General features: G+C 46.3%; 1 protein-coding gene and 1 long non-coding RNA gene across 4 annotated transcripts in view; one reads left to right on the top strand and one right to left on the bottom strand.

Annotated features, from left to right (window-relative positions):
- NAALADL1 (N-acetylated alpha-linked acidic dipeptidase like 1) overlaps positions 1-21,458 on the top strand; it is a 318,716-nt gene extending 297,258 nt beyond the window's left edge. For all 3 annotated transcript variants that reach the window (XM_080985919.1, XM_080985921.1, XM_080985920.1), the window contains 18 exons: positions 663-835; positions 1,901-2,022; positions 3,240-3,362; positions 3,932-4,121; positions 5,804-5,897; positions 6,923-7,030; positions 8,814-8,899; positions 9,445-9,564; positions 10,776-10,861; positions 11,987-12,050; positions 13,403-13,470; positions 13,842-13,936; positions 14,904-14,994; positions 15,840-15,921; positions 17,031-17,204; positions 18,207-18,297; positions 19,876-19,968; positions 21,059-21,458. In XM_080985919.1, coding sequence (XP_080842045.1) covers positions 663-835; positions 1,901-2,022; positions 3,240-3,362; positions 3,932-4,121; positions 5,804-5,897; positions 6,923-7,030; positions 8,814-8,899; positions 9,445-9,564; positions 10,776-10,861; positions 11,987-12,050; positions 13,403-13,470; positions 13,842-13,936; positions 14,904-14,994; positions 15,840-15,921; positions 17,031-17,204; positions 18,207-18,297; positions 19,876-19,968; positions 21,059-21,230 — 2,032 coding nt within the window. In that variant the 3' untranslated portion in view covers positions 21,231-21,458. The remainder of the gene's footprint in view (positions 1-662; positions 836-1,900; positions 2,023-3,239; positions 3,363-3,931; positions 4,122-5,803; positions 5,898-6,922; positions 7,031-8,813; positions 8,900-9,444; positions 9,565-10,775; positions 10,862-11,986; positions 12,051-13,402; positions 13,471-13,841; positions 13,937-14,903; positions 14,995-15,839; positions 15,922-17,030; positions 17,205-18,206; positions 18,298-19,875; positions 19,969-21,058) is intronic.
- LOC308465750 lies at positions 13,519-22,766 on the bottom strand. The gene is made up of 3 exons (XR_013980551.1): positions 22,376-22,766; positions 20,902-21,222; positions 13,519-13,885 (listed from the first exon to the last, which is right to left on the bottom strand). It is a non-coding gene; the product is annotated as an uncharacterized lncRNA (long non-coding RNA).

A 22,766-nucleotide genomic window follows, 5' to 3' on the forward strand; every position in this document is an offset into this window, starting at 1 on the left:
TAATGTGTACATTCCCTGCCCTGATTGGCTCGCTGGAGGAGTCTTAGACCCCTTGGCAAACTACAGTTCCCAGGATTCTTTGGGGGAAATGAAATGCTTTCAAGGTGCTTCAAATGCACTTTGTGTAGATGGAGCTGGCAGCTGTATTATGTGACGTGAGTGAGCATAGAATCAAAAAATTGAGGAGCTGGAAGAGTCATCTAGTCCAACCCCCTTAAATGCAGGAATCACAGCTGAAGAATCCCTGACATATGGCCAACGATGCACGATCAGGAATAAAATAAGGAGAAACTTCTTGTTTCAAAAGCTGTGGGGGAAGGAAGCTGTGGTTTTGGGAAGGACAAATTATAGTGGTACCTCGGGTTAAGTACTTAATTCGTTCCTGAGGTCCATTCTTAACCTGAAACTGTTCTTAACCTGAAGCACCACTTTAGCTAATGGGGCCTCCCGCTGCTGCCGCCGCGCCGCTGGAGCACGATTTCTGTTCTTATCCTGAAGCAAAGTTCTTAACCTGAAGCACTATTGCTGGGTTAGCAGAGTCTGTAACCTGAAGCATATGTAACCCGAGGTACCACTGTATATGCCAGATTCCAAAATTTGCCCAAACTCCAAAGACCTACCCCACAGCCAAGTCTGTCCCCCATTACTCCCTCTTGCATTAGGGATCTGTCTTCCAAGCCCCACATGGCTACCACGAAGGGGGACGAAGAACTGGTGCAGCTGATTCTGAAAGCCTGGCGAGACCCCCAAACTGGCCTGGACAGCGCCACGGAGGGACAGTACGAGGTGTTCCTCTCCTTCCCTGACCCAGAGAAACCTAACTCTGTGGCTGTGGGTGAGTGCTAGGCAACGGGGTGTCATGCGAAATTTGTGTTAGGCCCATTATCAGTGAGGCCCACGCCACGTACGCAAGAATGCAACCTGACCACCAAACTGGTAAGAACTGGTCAGAGAGGAACCAAACGGCTCACTGTCAAAGTGAACAGCAACTCCGGTTAAGGTACAAGGAGGGTTCTAATTTGTGCGGTTAAAAAAATGGGTTGGGTAAATGTTTTCAAGGGTTGTGGTTGGATGAGAGATGGTGGCAGGCTGGGGTGGCAGGAGGCAGTCGGGAAGAAAACAACCAGCTAAGATGATGTATATTTCCTGTATAGTGTGTGGCCTAATGGGAATGCTCTCTTGGACTAAGCAGGGTGTCAGGCTTCGGGAAATCAGCTCCCTCCCCCGTGGCATTTAATAAGCAGATCAAATGAAAGGAAATTCTTACCAGTTAGTTTTTTTAATAAACATGTCGAGAAACAACAGAAAGTGTCTCCCTAGAATGGCCGTGCTCCCAATTAAGGCTTCCCCTCTCCTCCGTCCCTATTAATCTGCGGCACTCCTATGTTTTGTAATCTGAGCTTGCACTTTCTGTTCTAACACTCTCTGAGCTCCCCATGTCTTTGGGGATGGGAGTGGGGGGAGGTGGATGCTGTCCAGAGACTGTGAATCTGTTAACCCTCTCTTCCAGTGTTTCTTCACCTAGCTGTTCCCCATCCAGTATTTCCCAGCTTCTACCTTCTGAACTATGCCCTTCTACAAACCACTGTTCCAAATCTATACTGTCCTCCTGCTCCTGGGAAGATTCAGGGTCAGGGGGAGGGGGCGGCTCCCACCATCTCTCCTCAGTGCAGTCCTCCTCAGCACGGTCCCTGACACAGGGTAAAAACCAAAGCCAGCCAATGAGTTTTCAGAGCTTATGTTTGGAATTGGGGAATGAAGACAAATTTGTGGGCCATAACCTGGACACCAGGAAAAGATGTGGGAATGAGTGAAGGTTGAGAGCGGAAACCACTGAAGGGAGAGGGTAGGGACACCTGCTACGGATGCTCTGATTAGACCCTCTTCTTCTTCATATCAGTGATGGAAAATGGCAGCCAAGCCTTTATCTCCCAGGAGACAGAGAAGAATCTGACTGCGGACCAGGCCGACAGAGACGTTGTGAAGCCTTATGCAGCTTACGCACCTCCAGGGAACCCCAAGGTGCAAAGCGAGGGCGTGGCCTTTTATCCTCCCTTATCTCTGATATCTTTATCTTATCTTCTGCTTGGAGTTTGCCCTCTTGATGGGCCAATCAAAGACACCACATGATCCTCAGGGGGCCTTGCCCTCCTAGGTGCGTTTTGTCTCGAACAGAAAGAGGCTTCACACAGACTATATACCTTCGGAGCACATTCAAAGTACATTTCCCACCTCAAAGAATTCTGGGCCTTGTAGTTTGTTCAGGGTTGTTGGGAATTATGACTATGCGAGGGGGAAACCACAGCGCCCAGAATTCTTTGAGGGAAAGGACGTGCTTGGAATGTGCTTTATGGTGCCAGAGGGAGATCCCAAATCTTCAGCCACCCTTTAAATGTCTGTGATGACAGTTCTGTCTCTTTGTGTAGCAGCGTCAAAGGATGATTTCAAGGTGTAAACCCCTCATATCTCATATCCTCTCCTTTCCAGAGATGGAAAGTGTGGGAAAGTGTGAGTTGGCAGCTAAGATTTCCACCTTTTTCAGTGTGTGAAATGTGTGTGACGCTGCCCAGACAATCTGGAGTAGCAGACATTGGAAGTCTGATTCAGGTCCGTCTAGGGGTGGGTGGTTTGAGAGGGTGTGGGGCATTGCCTTGTCTGAGCAAGCAGGGATTTGAAGAAGAATTACAAAATGAGACCATTGTGGTGTTGTATGGTCTCCATTTATGTGCTTCATTTAAAAAAACAAAACTTGCAGCATAGGCTCCCAACAGCACAGGCCTCTATGTGGTGAGGTCACCTTATTGCTGCTGCTGCTGATTTACCTGCCCTTCACACTAAGATCCCAGGGCAGGTGACATCAATTTAAAAAATAGTATTAAAAACAATTTAAAACAACTTACAATCACAGAAGCAAGGTGGGTCCTAAAAATATGCACCTCAAGTGTCAAAGAAAGAGGCACATATTCAGCATTTTCCGGAACCTTTCAGGCACACCTCTGTGGGGAGGGAGTTCATCAGTTTAGGGGCCACTACAGAGAAGTCCCTCTCTGTGACTCTTACTTCCAAAATGTCCCTTTGTGTAATCTATCTTGTTATGATGCCTGCAAAAGTATATTCAGCTTTCTGTCTTGGTTCTGTGATTCTTTATCGTTTTTCTTGTTTGTGTGGCATTGTTTTTGAAAACTCAATAAGCACTTAAAAACAACAACAACCCTCTCTTTTATAAAAAAACATTCCAGGGGAAACTGGTCTATGCCAATCAAGGAAAAATGAGCGACTACGAATACCTGGTCCAACAGGGCATTGATCTCAATGGCACCATAGCCATAACTCGCTATGGGGGTGCTGGCCGCGCAGACAAGGTAAACTGGGAGCTGATCCTGTTCCCAACCTTCAGCTTTTGTGGGACATTTTGAAAGAACAACCCTAAAATCTGAAGTAGGGCTATACCTTTCTTAGGCCAACCAAGATGCTGCAGAATAATGAGGAAGTTTTTGAGCTCTCCCTTCCTCAGGCAAGATGTTCTGCAAAACTGGGGATGGGGAGGGAAAATGCTGGAAGATGTTGTTATTTATTCTTTTTTTAAAACAACAACAGCCCTGCCCTTCACCATCAGGTTTCCAGACATGCTGCAGCAATTTAAAATTCAGTATCTAAAACAGCTGAAAGCAAATTACAGTCACAGTCCAACTCCTGGAATGTAGGAATCCCAGCTCAATAATCCCTGACAAATGGCCAGCCAACCTCTCTTTCAAAGCTTCCATTGATGGAGAGTTTCTTGAACAGCTTTTACCACCAGAAAGTTATTCCAAATGCTTAGCTGGAATTTCCTTTCTGACCGTTTGAATCCATGGGTTGGGTCTTCTGCTGACATCTGGGCCTCTCGGGTCCCTGATGCCCAAGCACATCTGTCTGGATCTTGCCTTGACAGGCCATCAACGGCGCCAAATTTGGCGTGGTTGGGGTGGTGGTCTACACCGATCCTGGAGACATCAATGACGGCAAGGCTTCAGCAACAGAGACGTACCCCTATTCGTGGTACCTGCCCCCCTCGGGTGTGGAGAGAGGTTCCTACAACAGCCACTTTGGAGACCTGCTGACTCCTTATTACCCAGCCAAAGGTGAGGAGGTTGGGGTGGAGCAGCAAACAGCAGCAAACAGAGATTTTAATGTATACGCAAGAATCCGTGTTTGGGGTGGGGTGGGGGAGTGGAGAGAGAACCAAGAGCCCACATGGCAAGCTGTTGCGTTCCAAAAGCAAGGAAGGATTGGACCCTGATTAATAGAATACAGTGGTGCCTCGCAAGATGAAATTAATTCGTTCCGCGAGTTTTGTCGTCTTGCGATTTTTTTCGTCTTGCGAAGCACGGTGTCGGGAAAGTTTTGGAAAAGCTTCAAAAATCACCAAAGTCTTTAAAAACCTCAAAAAATGCTACCACACCGCGTTCTATGAGTTGCTCCTCGAAGTCAAGTCGCAACTGTATTAACGGTGTTAAGAAAAAGGAAACAAACTTGCAAGACGTTTCCGTCTTGCGAAGCAAGCCCATAGGGAAAATCGTCTTGCGAAGCAGCTCAAAAAACAAAAAACCCTTTTGTCTAGTGAGTTTTTTGTCTTGCGAGGCATTCGTCTTGCGAGGTACCACTGTACATACGAGGCTTGACCAGCAAGACTCTGGGAGGAAGTGCCAATAATAATTTGTCCACCTCTTGGCCCAGGTCGTTTTATTCACAAAAGAACTTTTTAGACAGTGTTCGTAAGAACCAATCAGATTTCCTCTGAGCATTTCAAAAAACCCCACGTGGGATCAGATCAGAAGAAATCATTTTAACTACAAAAGACTACTTTGAGCATGCATACATATCTGAGAGTAAATAAAACAGGACTAAAGGAGGAATGCATTCAGCAAAACCCCAGAGGTCATAAACAGGCAGGAAAGGAAGGAAGGATGGCAAGGGAAGAGTTTTTACCATCTCCTTGTGAACTCTCTTCCTGGCCCTTAAGATCTACCTAAAGATTAACGAACTACATCAAATCTACCTTCTATCTTTATGACCCAGGGTGCCTGGTGAAGCAACTGGCCTGTGTATTTAGAATGCTTATACGTGCCTGTCAGGCGTAGAGAAAGCAAATGGCAGAGGTGCCGAGACTTGGGTGATTTGATCAGAAATTATTGTCAATGAATCAAGCCCAATCAACGCAATGCTTTCATTGCGGACACAATGGCTTGCTCCATATTTCATAATTCCTCATAGCAATCCCACCTGACCCCCACACTCTGGATATTTGCACCTCCCACACCAAGCAGACCTTATCCGGCAAGCAAGGAAGAGAGAGTGTCAAAGTTCTTTTCATGCCAGGTAATCCAACCAGACCCAGCAGGGAAACAGCTTTTAAGCTCTCCACCTTGCTTGGTGGGGCAAGGCCCTGCTCATCCGCAGGCTCTGTGAAGCTAGAGATGCTTGTGCGAAAGTTTGCAGGAACTTAGCCCCGCAAGATATTGTGAGAACATCCCAGAGCCAACACACGGAGCAGGCTTTGCCCCACAAGCAAGCTTAAAAGTTCTTTACGTGCACTGGGTAACCCCAAGTAGACCCGTTGCAATAAGAGCTTTTAAGCTCTCCTCCTTCCTTAATCTAACTTGTGCAAGTGGAAATAATGGATGAGCCCTAAGATGCAATCAACCATCCCGTACAGAGAAGGCTCCTGCCTGATGTCAGCAGCCCCAGTGTGGAGTGTGGGAGGGTCCTAACATCATTGGAAACAATCCCATCTTTCTTACCTTCTCCTCCTCTCTGCTTGCAGGTTTCACCTACAGGATTCCAGAGGACCAGATCACAGGGATCCCTCCTATCCCCACGCAGCCCATTGGCTTTGAGGATGCCAAGACACTTATCTGGTGGGTGGTAACTGTGGAGTAGGCGATTAGGGTCATAAAGGAGGGCAACGATGGGAAAGGACGATCCGGGGTGTGCAAGGGTGTGTGTGTGTGTGTGTGGAAGCTCAGACTTGGAGGGAGGAGCGTAAAATGAAATCCCACACAGATCAGAAGATGCTTAGAAATCTAGGTTTTGAGATTTTAAAATTCACACTTCAGAATTCAATTTGAGGGACAGTTTGGGAGGGAGGGGGGACTATGAATCTCGAATCTTATTGGCTGATCTTTAGGGGGGGGGAAAGGTTATGTTCCAGTATATCATCCCCAAACCCCTCCCCTCATATTCAAGTAAGCTGCCATCTGCACATGTGCAATGGCTGTCTTGAATGTATACACCTCAACTTAACTGCAAAGTGAATGCAGCTTATGTTTTCAAATCAGACAGAAACTGGTGTCCAGGGGGAATGCATCCGACAGGGGCATTTCTCAAGAAATTGTGACTAACATAATTTGTGCCCCGTATACACCCATTTGACTACTTTGATCTGTGGAACTGGCACTGTTCAACGTGCCACATAATACTCATTCTGCATTTGTAAGAAATTATTATTTCAGTGTGGTAGCCCCTACACTTTGGAACTCTCTGCCTATTGATATCAGGCAGGTGCTTTCACTGTGTTCTTTCTGGTGCCTGCTAAGAAAATTTTTGTTTACACAAGCCTGCCCAGATGTTTAGAAAGCTGATGCGAGTTTTAATCTGTTTTCAGTCTATTGCCGTTTTAACTTTTTGAAAGCCTTGAATTATTGTTAATTTTTCTCATTGATAATTTTATTGTTTTAGCTTTTTTTTGTAAACCACCTTGAGGTTTCTAAAGTAATGCAGTCAGTCAGTCAGTCAGTCAGTCAACACCAGCAGTGGGAGCACACTAGAACCAGAATAAGGGGTAATGTATACCCAACCAACAAAATAGAACAGATGTGAGCTGAGGGCTAGGTCTTCTGGGATGGCAGCATTCAGTCTTCACCCTCCCCTCTTGCACTTGCAGTAACCTGGCTGGCAACCCTGTGGTAGAGGCAGCTTGGCAGGGAGCACTGGGCTGTGTCTACCATCTTGGACCAGGATTCAGACAAGATGGGCTGTTCTCCAATGCCAGGTGAGGGATGTACAAATTGGCCAGTCTCAGTTTCTCCCCACCCCCAGTATTCAGTTCAGCTTCTCCTACTATACGCAATTTTGAATGCAGTTTCACTTGACATCAGTAATTTTCACACGTTATCCTAGTGTACACATCCCGCCCCCTCCCCGCACATTTTTGGTTAGTTGGAGAACTTCAGCGCAACATTCAGAGAAGGGCAGACTTCGAACGAAAGCTGTGCTTTGGTTCCTGCATTGTTCTGAGACTGTGAATGAGGATAAAGGTAAAGGGTAAAGGGACCCCTGACCATTAGGTCCAGTCGTGACCGACTCTGGGGTTGCAGCGCTCATCTCGCTTTATTGGCCGAGGGAACCAGCGTACAGCTTCCAGGTCATGTGGCCAGCATGACTAAGCCGCTTCTGGCGAACCAGAGCAGCACACGGAAACACTGTTTACCTTCCCACCAGAGCCTATTTATCTACTTGCACTTTGACGTGCTTTCGAACTGCTAGGTTGGCAGGAGCAGGGACCGAGCAACGGGAGCTCACCCCGTCACGGGGATTCGAATCGCCGACCTTCTGATCGGCAAGTCCTAGGCTCTGTGGTTTAACGCACAGCGCCACCCGCGTCCCGTGAATGAGGATAGGTTCCTATTAATATGCAAACTGAACCAAGTTATCCCCTGTGCCTCCATGAGGTATCCATGGAGGGTCGTAGACAATGCAAGGGAGGTTCGTCATTCTATATCTTTATGCGGCAGGCAGAAATGTTCCTTTTCAACCAGGCCGATTAACATTAGTCAGCCTTTTAAATGTGTTTGTGGGATGAAGGAGTTATTTGTTTTGTTTTTCTTTTAACTATTTATTTGTGCTTTTACCTTGCATTTTTATCTTGTCACTGCCCTGAGATCACAGAAATTTAGAATTGTAGATTTGGAAGGGACACCAGGGGTCATATATTACAACCTGCTGCAGGTAAAAAGGTAAAAGGTAAAGGAGCCCTGGATGGTTAAGTCCAGTCAAAGATGACTATGGGGTTGTGGTGCTCATCTGGCTTTGAGGCCGAGGGAGCCGGCATTTGTCCACAGACAGCTTTCCAGGTAATGTGGCCAGCATGACTAAACCGCTTCTGGCGCAATGGGACACCGTGAAGGAAACCAGAAAGCATAGAAACGCCATTTACCTTCCTGCCAGAGTGGTACCTATTTATCTACTTGCACTGGCATGCTTTCAAACTGCTAAGTTGATAAGAGCTGGGACAGAGCAACGGGAGCTCACCCCGTTGCAGGGATTTGAACCCCTGACCTTCTGATCAGCAAGCCCAAGAGGCCCAGTGGTTTAGACCACAGCACCACCTGCTGCAATGCAGGAATCTCAGCTAAAGCATCCATGACAGATGACCATCCAACCTCTGCTGAAAAACTCTCCAAGGAAGGAGAGTCCACAACCTCCTGGGGGAGATTGTTCCACTGTCAAACAGCTCATACTTAAGATCTTATGAGGAAGGGTTGTTATATAAGTCTAAACAAACAAACAAACAAACAAACAAACAAACAAACATGAATCCTACTCAGGGTAGATCCATTTAAGTTAAAAGGCATTTCTAACTTAGGTCCATTAATTTCAATGGGTCTACTCGGTGTCACACTTGGTTGGAGACAACCCAGGGGGCCTCTCCTCTCTATCCTGCTGCTGTGAAGCAGGAACTTCCAGTGATGTGAGAAGCCCAGAGCCAAATCACCCATATGAATGATTTCATTGTGTAATTGGGCGATTGAACCTGGCTCTCTTTTGTTTCCTAGTGAGGTCCAGGTCAACGTCCATAACTACAGAAGGATCAACACATCTTCTAATGTGATGGGACTGATAAGAGGAAGTGTGGAGCCTGGTGAGTTGCCCTGGGCAAACAGATGCCTGGGGGGGTATGGCGGCACAGAGGGAGGCAGGGGCATCCTTCTGGTGGTGAGGGTGCACTCCTAGGGCAACCAAAAGCAGAAGGAGTGACTCACCTATGAGGAAACATTGCGGCATTTGGGACTTTCCAGTGAAGAGGAAGAGGCAACGTGATAGAAGTTTATAAAAACTACACAAGCCATGGAGAAAGTGGGAAGAGAAAATTTGGTCTCCCTCTCACAGCTCTACAACTTGCAGGCATCCAGTGAAGCTGGAAGACTCCAGGAAAGATAAACAAAAGCCTTTCTCCATACAGAACATGGTTCAATGCCGTGCTTTTCTTCTGGGTGTACTCACAGGCCCAAGTGTGTGGCACTGATAAAATATATACTCTGATCTAATATTCTTAGTTCCCACCTAGTTAGTCCCCCTGTCCTCTAGGGGGTGCTCCTGCCCACTTTGGGAGCCGCAGATCCATCCCTTTTCAGGCTCCCATCCAACATGTGCCCTTCTATGAGTTCCTACTCCTTCCTCCGCTAGATCGATACGTCCTCTATGGTAACCACCGAGACAGCTGGGTGCATGGCGCTATCGACCCCAGCAGTGGAACAGCTGTCATGCTGGAGATCAGCCGAGTGCTGGGGAAGATGGTGAAAGAAGGTGAGCTTAGGTCGGGGGCTGGGATTTTATTTTCTTTGGTGGGGTGTGAAACAAGGCAACTCCAGGTGAAGGTCTGGTAGGTCCGGGGAGATGAAGATGCAATCCACAGCGGCCAGTGAGTGGGCAGAAGTAGGTGGAGATTCCTATGTTTGCAAACTAGGCAGTATCCCAGCTAGTCATTTTATTTATTCCATGTATATCCTACCTTTTTCTCCAAGGGGTTCCATGTGGCCCACATGATTCCCTGCTCCTCTTTTAATCCTCACAACAACGCTGTGAGGTAGGTTAGGCTGGGGGGTGTGGGATGGGTTTTAATAGGTAGGAGAGGATATATTAACTGCTCTCTATCTCTCCAGGCACCCACGTGTGTGGGTTGAACAGAGTTTCAAAATCCCATCCTTGGCAGCAAAATTTAAAGCATAGGAGTTAGGCTGTAAAACCTTGCTTTGAGCAAATCCAGCTACGAAGTAAGCTGGCTCTTCCTTTCTTACCCCACTTAAGATTCAGGCAACACTTGGGAAGTAAGTTTAAAAATATAATTTACATATAATCTTGCATTAGTTCACAGCAAAGGCAGCAGTAAAAACTATGCAGGCAAAATACTTATATTTACAGGGCCTAAACCTTGAACAAATGGAGGGATGTCTGCATCCAATGCTGGTAAAAGGAAGAGAGAAAGAGAAACAGGAAATACCAATGTACTCCTTCCTCTCAAGGAGAGGAGGGGAAGTGACATCACACAGAGCCCTCTCTGTCAATTCTATTTCTATGGTCTTGGGTATCTGCCTATCAGCAGTAAAGCTCTGTGGTATTCACCTCTTCTCATGCTAACTAGCAAGAATGTGCATCTGTTAGGTTTGGCTGCTATCGCCCACAGGAGGCAGGAACTGGCCCAATGTCACTCAGTGAGCTTCATGGCCAAGTGGGAATTTGAACCCGGGTCCTAGCCTGACACTCTAGCCACGACACCACACAGGCTCTCAGAAGGAGAAGCAGGCTATGCAAAAGCAGCCAAGGAGAGCAAGGAGCAGGACTGGCCAGGGGTGTGTGTCTTGGAGAGAGTCAACTGACAGCTAAAAAGAGAGACCCGTAGGGCTGCATTCAGCCTGTGGGTCTGAGGTGCCTCACCCTTGCTCTAGAGGAGCTCCACCTGTCTCCAATTTGCACATTCTCATTCAAGTGTCTAGGAATAATGTGTCATTTATTCTCAGGGAAGTGGCGCCCACGAAGGTCCATTATTTTTGGCAGCTGGGGTGCTGAGGAGTTTGGTCTCATTGGTTCTACAGAGTATACAGAGGTAAGAGGAAAGGAGGATGGATGGATGGATGGATGGATGGAGTAGGTGAGAGACAGACTGAAGAACAGGTGGTTCTGCACTGTGCATTTAATAATAAGAATAGTAATTTTATTATTTGTACCCCAGCCACATTCAAAACACAATCCTACCAATTTAAGCAGTCATGGCTTCCCCCAAAGAATCATGTTTATCGCGCTGAGATTTGTTAGAAGACCATTGCTCCCTAAAGAGCCAGAGTTGCCAGAGTAGTTTAACAATCAACCCCTCTCCCTAAGTAACTCGGGAAATTGTAGCTTTGCAAGGGGAATACAGGTCTCCTTTCAGCAACCTTAACAAACTACACTTCCCAGGAGTCCTTGGGGGAAGCGGCATCTGCTTAAAGTGGCATGATTCTGCTTTAAATATGTAGCGCAGAGGGGGCTGAGTAGAGGTTGGAAAGGGATCATAGCTTGGTTGGGTGTTTTGTTGTTTATATTTGTGTTCAGGGGCTTATGTACTTCATTTTTTTTTTTTTAATAATCTTTATTAAAGTTTCAAAAGGTTACCAAAAAACAAAACAGAAAAACAAAAGAAAACACAAAAAACAACAAAAAAGATTCCACCTTTTAGATCTCACTTTCAGTAACTTCTTTTCATGACTTCCCCACGTCAGGGGCTTATGTACTTCAGTTCCCAAAACGTCTGACCTCAGAGTCAGGAATCAGACTGATGCAAAGCAACCGCCTTTTATTCTTACTATAGGAATGGGGGAAAGGCAGACTGGAATCTGCCAGGTGACTTGTAGCTGATTGCCAAAGGTTCGGCTCCCAATAGTTTAATGCCAATATAGCAAAAAACAAACACCCACACATTTCCCGCAACTGCCCCTTCCCTCTGGCAAATTAGGCTGCTGAAAGGAAGCTTGGGGTTGAAACCAGGAGTAGATTTGGGGGTGAAAGGATCTGGTCCTGAAAACAAATCCCTGATAGGAGCAGAGTGCCTCTCTCTATTGTAACTCTAAGTGCTTGTGACGACTTTGTGGTGCAGGGGTCCTCAACATGCACCATGGGGATTGTCAGGGGGTGGGCTGGAGACCTCACACTTCCGCAGAAGTTTCTTTGCTTATCACATCTCTCCGCCGCACAGGAATTTTATAGCAAGCTGCAGCAGCGCAGCGTGGCCTACATCAATGTGGACATTGCAGTCTTTGGTAAGCTCACCTCACCTTTCCACACTTTCAAGCTGCACTGACTGACTTATAAATTTGTTGTAGTTATAGCGCCTGGGAGAGTGTGGTCTGAGAGGAGGGTCCTTGATGCAGCCCCCTGGCTGAAGAGAAGCAGGTTTGGGTCTGGTCAGTGCCTGGATGGGGGACTCTGTATGTGAAAATCCCACCTCATTTATTTTTTGAGGGAGTTGTGGTTGTTTAGCCTGGAGAAGAGAAGAGAAGAGAAGAGAAGAGAAGAGAAGAGAAGAGAAGAGAAGAGAAGAGTGAGAGGTGATATCAGAGCCATCTTCAAATACCTGAAGGGCTGTCCCATGGAAGATGGAACAAGCTTGTTTTCTGCTGCTCCTGAGGGGAGGGCCCAGATTGACGGATTCAAACAACAAGAACGGAGATTCCAGCTAAACATGAGGAAGCGTTTTCTGAGGGTTAGAGCTGTTCAACAGAGACATGGACTCCCTTGGAAGGTGGTGGCCTCCCTTTCACTGGAAGTTTCCACATTTTTCCTCATTTTGTTCTCTCATTCTCATTCTAGATACAATGGTTCTGGCAGATAACATTAATGTTTGTTCTAGTGTATTGATGTCAAGGAGTTTATAAAAAGACTTAAGAGGCAAAGAGAGAGGGCGCTGGGGAGGAAATCAATGCAAGAATGTGTATGCTAAACTTTGCAAGTTTGCAAGAGGCTCAGATAAGGGGCCGTAGATTATGCTTGTTTCCCAACGGGATAATAAGAACATTTGGATCAATTTTTTTAATGGCGCTTGTGAAGGGAAAGAGTCAAACATAAACTCTGTTTTCACAGTGCATAACTGCGGTATGAATCCAAGGAGCAAAATGGCTCAACTTGATTTCCAAATTGCATTTCTTAAGGATTTTAGGTTGAGATGCTGCTCATTTACCAACGGTTATATACTGAGATTGCCATCTCAGCAAATTCCATCATTTTCATAAGCCGGTCTTCATTTGTTGCGACTTCTTCTTTCTATTTTCGCATGTGGGCTGTTCTTGCCGCCGTCATAGTGTTTTAAGACCACAAAAGCTCTGGTCCAACTATACCCAACAGAAAGGCCTGTGGTATCAAATTTTCAGTGTCCGATAGCTGTTTATACCTCCATCATTCCTGGCCCGCCCTTGTCTCTTGGCCCCCTCCCAGGTATTCCCCCCCCAGGACATCCTACCCACTTTGGGAACCAATGGTCTACACACTGGCAAAAAGCTGAACTTACCCCTGTCACACAAGGCACAGGAACCTTACCAGGCAACAAAGGGGGAACCCTACTTGTGCCCTGGGGTCAGGAGAGCTCCCCCTAATGCTTCTCTTTCTCCTTTGACAGCCAACGCCACCTTGAGGGCTCAAGGAACACCACCTGCGCAGAGTGTCATCTTTGCAGCTGCCCAGCAGGTAACTTGAAGAGAATAGAAAGCCAACTCCAAAATAACAGTCTCTGTGTAGGAGACACGTTCTCGGTTTATTTTTCAGGGAAACAAAGGCTATCGGGGGCCACTGGCCTTACATTTGCAAAACTGGAGGAACGATCATGAGCGCTGCACTCATTTTATTAGGGGGAAAGGGACGGCATTGGTCAGTCACACCTGCAGCAGCTTGCAAATCAAAATAATGAAGTCAATGCAGCTTTGCAGCCTGAAAGGGGTCTTGGGCTTCAGAGCATCCTTGCAGAAGTGAGACCCCCTAAAGACCAGCCTCCTCCTAAAGATGGGTTGTCATGAAATCTGCTCCATTTCTGATGTTGGGGGGCCTTGTTTCCCTCGTAGGTGAAAACCGCAGCTGCAGATTCTTCCCCGTCAGTCTATGAGAACTGGAAGCAACACTTCAGCCGAAACAGTTCAGTCTATGGCGTCATCCCCAGGTAAAATGATCCTGTGAATGTTTCCCTTTCTTAACAGCCCGTGGACCCCCTCACATTCACAGAGTTCCTCTAACCGGTACCTAGACCAGGTGTGTGGATGGGAACCACTGGCTCTCCAGAAGTGGCTGAACTACAACTCCCATCATCCTCGCCCACTGGTCATGCTTGCTGGGAGCTGTACTTTTTCTCCTTTGTCAATCACTTTAATGTATATATACTAATATTTATTTACAAAGGTGGTCCATTTTAGTGTATCATTTTCACACACAAAATTACATGGGTTGTACCCAGCTAAGTTCTACTCAGCTTACTGATATAATAGACTTAAATTTGTCAAGCCCATTGATTTTGAGTAGGACTGTGCTGGGAACAACTCCCGGTTAGGGGGTGTATGTTATATATTCTCTAATATTTATTTATAAAGGTGGCATTTTTTAAAAAAAAAATTGAATATATATACCGGTACAGTGGTGCCCCGCAAGACGAATGCCTCGCAAGACGGAAAACCCGCTAGACGAAAGGGTTTTCCGTTTTTGAGTTGCTTCGCAGGACGAATTTCCCTATGGGCTTGCTTCGCAAGACAAAAATGTCTTGCGAGTCTAGAGATTTTTTTTTCCGCTTTCCCCCCCCCCCTTTATCTAATCTGCTAAGCCTTTAATAGCCTTTAATAGCCTTTTAGCAGCTAATCCCCTAAGCCTTTAAGCCTTTAATAGCCGCTAAACCGCTAATAGCGCTAATCCGTTAAGCCGCTAATAGGGTTGCTTCGCAAGACGAAAAACCGCTAGACGAAGACTCTCGCGGAACGGATTAATTTCGTCTTGCGAGGCACCACTGTATATGCATTGCTGTTTATAATTGACCAACCTGCAGTGGGGAGGGATTTGTGGGTTTCTTTCTGAGGGTTCTGTGTTCGAGTCTCTGCTTCAAGAGTTGCTTCCCCGACTTACTGTCTTCCTCCTCCATTCAGCTTAGGGTCTCTGGGTGCTGGAAGCGATTATGCCTCTTTCATTCATTACCTGGGCATCACATCCATGGATATTGCTTACACCTACGACCGGGTAAATTGTAGCCCTGCGCTAGTTGGAATGGCCAATGGTCAAGGGGCAAAGGGAGCTGGGAGATCCAGCAACAGCCCTAGGGGCACAGATTTCCCCTCTCCCTGTTCAGTTTTTAAAATTTATTGATTCAAAGTATTTTTCTGCTGCTGTTCAAGAAGATCTTCTTGTAGAGCAGCAACTGCAATTAATCAACTTAATCAACAAACAGTAACAATGCAAAAATAAATAAATTGCAATGGAACGCTTTACATTTTAAAATACCCCCAAACATTTTTTTAAAAAATTAGTTCCTAAATAACAGCAGTCAGCTGGTACAATCTATAAACCAGAATAAACACTGTCCAATAAATACTTCTCATCTATCAGATTTGCCCAGTGAGGCTGCAGCAATGGACCCATTCATCTAATCAAAACATCAAACCCCAAACCTATTATATATTGTGGAAATTGGTTGGCTTGTCTGTTCGCTATGAGTTTAGACAATTCTTAAGCTATCACAACCAAATTTTGTGTGATTGTTTCCGAGATCAAGGAGCAGCTTTTCATCTATGTTTGGATGCCATTTTGAATCAAGATGGCGGACTGAACCTTTCAATACTGCTCTGATTTTATCCAAATTTTCTATGATGGTTCCTGAGAATAAGGAGTGGGATTTCCTCTATGGTTCAAAACCACTGGACGCCATCTTGGATCAAGAAGGCTGACTAAGCCTTTCAAAACTGCCCTGATTTTAACCACGGATTTGAAAACTGAGCTGATTCTTAGAATTCCTAATCAATGCCGGGGGGCAAGGCTCCTACTAACCACATGATTTGGCCTTCCCTTCTTTCCTTTCCTTTGCCTAGTCCAAGACTTCGGCCCGCATCTATCCAGCTTATCACACAGCCTTTGACACTTTTCACTATGCAGAGAAATTCATTGACCCAGGTGAGGGGTGAGGGTGGAAGATAGAGAGTAAATCAGGGTTTGTTAAGGGTGCTGGGAATTGTAGCTCGGGGGTGGGGGCAAACCACAGTTCCCAGGATTCCTTGAGGGAAGTCCTGTGCTTTAAAGGTATGTTGTCTATGCAGCCTAGAACTTCTCAGGTTGCCTTTGCTTCTCTCTTGGACTGTTGGGGTAATGGTTGGCAGCCATGAGAGCTACCTCATGTTTATCTGTTGCCTTAGCTGAATTTAAAGTACAGTGGTACCTTGGTAGTCAAACTTAATCCATTCCGGCAGTCTGTTCAACTCCCGAAACCGTTCAGAAACAAAGACATGGCTTCCGATTGGCGGCAGGAGCTGCCGGCACTCAGTCAGAAGCTGTGGAAGCCGTATCGGACGTTCGGCTTCCAAAAAACGTTTGAAAACCGGAACACTCACTTCTGGGTTTGCGGCATTCGGGAGCTGATTTGTTCCGTTCGATTACCAAGGCACCACTGTATTCAATTCCAGCGTGCTTAGGAGCACAACGTTCGCACCTTAAAGGGTCAATAGCTGGCCAGGATATACTATCTGTTTCTGTGGAGAGCAGCAGCCTGTCCTACTTTTGCAAAACAGCGTAAATGTTGTTTGACAGTGAGGAGGCAGGACTGAAGATTTGGAGATATGCTTCAGAGGTCCAGACTATGGGGAGCCCGGAAAAATTAATAATTAAAATTTGGATTACAGTTTGGTCTTTTTTATTTTTGTTTTTTGTTTTTAATTAGATTATGATGTGGACATGTTGATTGGCTGTCTTTATTGGAAAATCAATAAAAATGATTTTTTTAAAGTTGTTTGACAGTGGAACGGTCTCCCTTGGGAGGTGGTGGACTCTCCTTCCTTGGAGAGGTTTCTAAGCAGAAGTTGGGTGGCCGTCTGTCATGGATGCTTTAGCTGAGATTCGTGCATTGCAAGGGGGTTGGACTAGATGACCCTTGGGGTCCCTTCCAACTCTATGGTTTTATGAGAGAGAGAAATCCCTGGGACTGTACTCGCTGAGTCCGCTAAGGCTGGGCACAGGCCGGTTTGCTCTGCTGCTGCTGCATCTGGGGAAATTCTCCTGCCGCTTCCCAGGGTTCACCAGCCACCAGACTGTGGCACGGACAGCTGGCAACGTGCTGATGCGCCTGGCAGATGCCTTGATCCTGCCGCTCAACGTGAGCGACTACGGCGAGACACTGCAACAGATGTACAGTGTTGCCAGAGAGGTGTTCCAGGCAGACCTGATGCATCACAACATCTCGCTTGGTGAGACGGGTGGGAATGTGTGGGATTACAGGCTGGGTTAGTGGGCAGGTGGCCTGCAGGTAGGATCGCCAGGTGCAAAAGAGAATAAGGGGCCCACCAGCCTTTCCTCCCCTTCATTAAGGGGTGTGTGGCAATTAGGGGTCATTAACTTGGATAAGGACTGGGGTTTACCCAAAGTGGGGGTAATTAATAAAAGAATCGGCTGGATCTCTAGATCAGGCATAGGCAAACTCGGCCCTCCAGATGTTTTGGGACTATAGCTCCCATCATCCCAGTGGTCAGGGATGATGGGAATTGTAGTCTCAAAACATCTGGAGGGCCAAGTTTGCCTATGCCTCTCCTAGATCCAAAGTGTGGGGCTAAGCACACTCTTCAGCATGAGAAAGATCCCCAGCAGCAGAGTTTTAAGGCCATAAAAGTAAGCAGCAGTGTGAAGCATGAGGAATATAGGCTGTTAGTCCTTTTAGATATCTTGCTTAGTCCACTTACAGTGCTTCCCCTCTCTGCCCCTCTCACAATGACAGACCACACCATTAGTAAGTTTAAATGCTTTACTTACAAAGCTCCAAAGGGTCAGATTCATGTGTTGTTCCATGCAGCAGCATGAAGAACACAGGTAGAAATATTGGGATGTGAAATACCTCTAAGCACACGGTCTGAGCTTGTAAAGGGCAAGCTCAGGCACATCCTGTCTGCTTGGTGAAAGGTGAAAGGAGAGCAAACAAAGGAGGAAACTTAACTCCCTTCCTTCCAGGTGAGGGCTTACAGTTCTGTGTTCTTAACCCCTTCATGCATTAATGAGCCCCAAGCTTGCTAGTTATATTTGACTGCAATTTCCCACAGTTTATAGGGCTGAAGTTTAGCCGCTAAACTGAACACCACTGCTTAGGAATAATAGGCTGCAAATGGAACTATGGGCTTGTCTACTCAGGGTAGAGGCTAAACCTGACCCTTAGCTAAACCCTTAAAGGCACTGATCCGTTTTGCTCTTTTGCCCTTCAGATCCACTCTGGGCCGCAATAGACCGTTTCCAGGCCGCCGCTGCTGGTCTTAACCAGCGCATAGCAAACCTGAGAGAGGAAGCAAACCCCAGGTGAGAGTCTCCTCTTCTGGGGAACTTTGTACTATACATGCATATAGAGATATTTGAATATGGCAGATTTATATAGTAATCTAGAGTGTACAAGTTGTCTCATAGCCACCAATCTGAATAACCCAGTGATGATGCCCTCTGGCCAGTCAGTGAGAGATGTTATGGGGCAGGGGCTTATTGGTAGTGTCTCCGCATTTGTGAAATTTGCGCTCCAGGAAATGTGATTCATCTCTTGAGATTTTTTTATGTGTGTTTCAGTGTGCATTTGATTTAGTTGCTGTGATCCGATTACTCATTCTTAGGGGATATTAATCTGATGTTTCATACATTTTTGTAAAAACAAAAACAAAAAACTAATGTTTTTAACAACTCTGTAAGGTAGGCTGGTATTGTTAATTTATTTTTTTTGCTTGTTTATGAAAATATTTATAGACCATTATTTCATAAAGAATATCAAAGTGGTTTACAACAAAAATACACAAAACTATATAGTAAACACCATATTAAAAGTTTTTAAAGAGACATCAATTAACCATTGGGGATGGATATCTTCTTAATTGTCTGCATAGGCCTGGCAGATTAGAAAAGTTTTCAGCAGGCATTTAAAAGTTGGCACAAAAGGTGCCTGCTGAATGTCTAGGGGCAGAGAGTTCCACAGGACTGAGCCAATGACGCAAAAGGCTTGGTTTCTTGTTGTTGTTGTCAAATGAGCCTCACCAACTTGGGGAATGACCAGTGACGCCCCTGCAGATGATCTCTGTGACTGAGCTGGGACAGAAGGATCAGGCGGTCACTGAGGAACCCTCGACCTTAGTCGCTCAGGGCTTTGTATTATTATTATTATTATTAATACCCTGCCCATCTGGGTCTCCCCAGCCACGCTGGGCGGCTTCTAACAAAGTATTAAAATACAGTGGTCTGTTAAACATTAAAAGCTTCCCTAAACAGGGCTGCCTTCAGATGTCTTCTAAAAGTCTGGTAGTTGTTCTCTTTGACATCTGGTGGGAGGACATTCCACAGGGTGGGTGCCACTACCGAGAAGGCCCTCTGCCTGGTTCCCTGTAACATGGCTTCTCGCAGTGAGGGAACCACCAGAAGGCCCTCGGCGCTGGACCTCAGTGTCCGGGCAGAAAAATGGGGGTGGAGACACTCCTTTTGTAAGTCAATACAAGGACCTTTATCTTGGCTTGGTGGTGGGTGAGCAGTGAATGCGGCTGTTTTAACAAGGATGCCACGTGTTCCCATCAGGTCAGGGGCTCTCATCAGCAGTCTGGTTGAACTTCCAAACCAGGCCCAAGGGCAGCCCCACACAGAGCACATTGCAGTAGTCCTGCCTCAATGGATGGATTACAGTGCATCAGGCTATCCCTGTCCAGGAACAGCTGTAGCTGGCAAACCAAACCAAACAGCACTCCAGGGTAGTGCTTGTTCCTGAGCAAACTTGGCTTTCACATAGCAAACCAGCTCTGTAAAATTTTGCTGTGGGGCTGACACATTCTATGATTGGCCCCAAGACGGCTCTTAGCCCAACCCTCTTTCTCCCTCCTCTTTCTCCCCCCCCCCCCAATTTCCTGAAAGCCCCCTGGACGTGCGGATGGTGAATGACCAGCTGATGTTGTTAGAAAGGGCCTTCCTGAACCCCAGAGCCTTTCCGGAAAAGTATTACTACAGGTAAGCAATACCAATGGACCGGCTTTCTGGCTTTCGATGTGTGATTCACTTGTGGAATTCACTGCCACAAGATGGCAGTGGTGCATAACCACTGAGATTTTGTGTTTTAACTTGCTTGCTTATTTTAAAAAGGGTGGGCTAACTGGGACCTCCAGTGTCAGATAAAGTGGACTTATCAATGTCAGGCAAGAACCAAAGAGCAGGAGAGGACTTGCTCATGGCTTCCTTGAGCAGTGGTGGGAAACTTGTAGCTCCCTGCATCACTTCAAAAGCGATCAGTTACTATCTGTGGCAAGAGCAGTCTGCCCTCACCCTCTTGGCCACCTGCAGGGTGGGTGGGAGAGAGAGAGAGAGAGAGAGAGAGAGAGAGAGAGAAGGGGCTGACTCCAACCAGTTTTTGCCCTGCCTCCTATTGGCTGCAATCCCACCCACCACCGGCATGCTACCCCTGATTGTTGCTTCCAAGGTGGTTTACATAAACTGTAAGGTAAAGGTACCCCTGACCATTAGGTCCAGTCGCGGACGACTCTGGGGTTGCGTGCTCATCTCACTCTGTAGGCTGAGGGAGACGGCGTTTGTCCGCAGACAGCTTCCGGGTCATGTGGCCAGCCTGACTAAGCCACTTCTGGCAAACCAGAGCAGCGCATGGAAACACCGTTTTCCTTCCCGCTGGAGGAAGTAGACCTATTTATCTACTTGCACTTTGACGTGCTTTCGAACTGCTAGGTTGGCAGGAGCAGGGACCAAGCAACGGGAGCTCACCCTGCCATGGGAATTCGAACTGCCGACCTTCTGATTGGCAAGTCCTAGGTTCTGTGGTTTAGACCACAGCGCCACCCGCGTCCCACATAAACTGTAAAGCCACGCAATAAAAACCATAATTAAAAAAATTAAAATCAGAAATCAGCTAACTTGTTATGGAAAAATGCATACCTCATTGCCTGCGTAGACCTGGCAGGATAGAAGAGTTTTCAGCAGGTGTTTTAAAAGTTGGCACAGAAGGCGGCTGCTGAATGTCTAGTGGCAGAGAGTTCCACAGGGCTGGACCAATGACTCTAAAGCCTGTTTCTTGTTGCTTTTCCTCATCCAGCCACGTCATCATGGCCTCTCGGTCATCTTCTCTGGCCACCTTCCCAGGACTTGCTGATGCCTACGATAACGCCAAGGAGGACGGCCAGTGGGGTGAGGTTCACAAGCAGCTCACCATTGTAATCCAAGCGATAGAGAATGCCGCCTCCATCCTGGAGCCTGTGGCTGAATAACAGGGATGATAAAATACAAATAGTAAGAGAAGGAGTATGATCTATTCCTCACTGACTTGCTTCTTCCACCCTGTTTTTAAAGTAGTTTTGTGGGTCATGGGTTTGTCTTATCATTGTTTTGTTTTTCTTCCATGCCTGTAAGCTACTCAGGGGATGCTGGGAATGGGGCAGCTTGAAAATTGTACCAATAAATAAATAAATAAATAAATGCTTTGCATTTGCACAACACTTTGAACAATGTTGTAATTGGTTCACTTACATAGTCTCTGCAATCCTTACGACAGGGGTGGCTTTATAGCTCAAAAACAGCACTTTGAATTGGACCCAGAAACTAATTGGCAGCCAGTGCAGTTGGGCCTGGATCCGTGTAATATGCTCAAACTGTCTTGCTCCGGTGAGCGATCTGGCTGCTGAATTCTGCACCAGCTGAAGTTTCAGAACCGTCTTCAGAGGCAGCCCCATGTATAATATGTTGCAGTAATCTAACCAGGGCTGGATTTAGGTTTGATGAGGCCCTAAGCTACTGAAGGTAATGGGGCCCTGTATATGTCCAGCTGCCCTTTGTAGACAACAAATTGTCGCTTTTTTGTGTTGAATATATGCTATATAGTACCGTAATTCATGGTCCTAATAGGTATCTCAAGCCATTTACACACACACAAAAATGTATTTTATCAAAGTAATTGTTGAACTGAAATACAATTAAGAAGTATATTAATAGTGAAACACATTTAAGAAGTATATATACTTTATCTCATATTTTGGAAATGTACATCCAGTTTTTTCCCCCTTTAAATTTTTTTTGGGCCCCCAAGAGAGCGAGGCCCTAAGCTATAGCTTGTTTAACTTATACATAAATCCAGCACTGAATCTAACCTAGAGGTTACTAGAGAATAGATGACAGAAGTTAAGCTATCCCTTGTCCAGATAGGGGCGCAGCTGGGCCACCAGCCGAAGCTGATGGAAGGCGCTCCGTGCCACTGAGGCCACCTGAGCCTCAAGCGACACAAAGGACCCAGAAGTACCTCCAAGCTGTGTACCTGCTCCTTCAGAGGGAGTGTAACCCCATCAAAAGCAGGCAATCTCCCATAGTTTTCATCTAGGGAACCGCCCAGAAACAAAAACAAAACCCTAACGAAGCAGACCTTTGTGGCAGTTTGAATCCCTGTGTGGCGTTTGCCTCCTAGGATGGGTCATAAGGAAAGGGTTAAAATGGGTGTGATATGATTGGCCAGTGAGAATGCAAGGGGGGAATAAAAGTTAGAGTGGGAGGTTTTGAAAGTCAGTTGAGGTTTGGGAGTTGGGAGTTGAGGTTTGGGAGTTGGAGAAGGAAGAGGGAGGAATAGGCAGTGGGTTGGTCGAGTTGTATTGTGAGAGAGTGAGAGGAATTGTTAGGTGGAGTCAGATAGATAGTTGGAATAATCAGTTTGAAGTGGTTAGGAACTAAGAATAAGAAACTGACAAGAGAAAAATTAACTGAAACCATAAGCTTGTTCCTGCATTTAAAAATAAACTTGATTATTTGTTCATGTTAAC

The sequence above is a fragment of the Podarcis pityusensis genome, assembly GCF_964106645.2.
Source record: "Podarcis pityusensis genome assembly, chromosome: 16".
Classification (NCBI taxonomy): Eukaryota; Metazoa; Chordata; class Lepidosauria; order Squamata; family Lacertidae; genus Podarcis; species Podarcis pityusensis.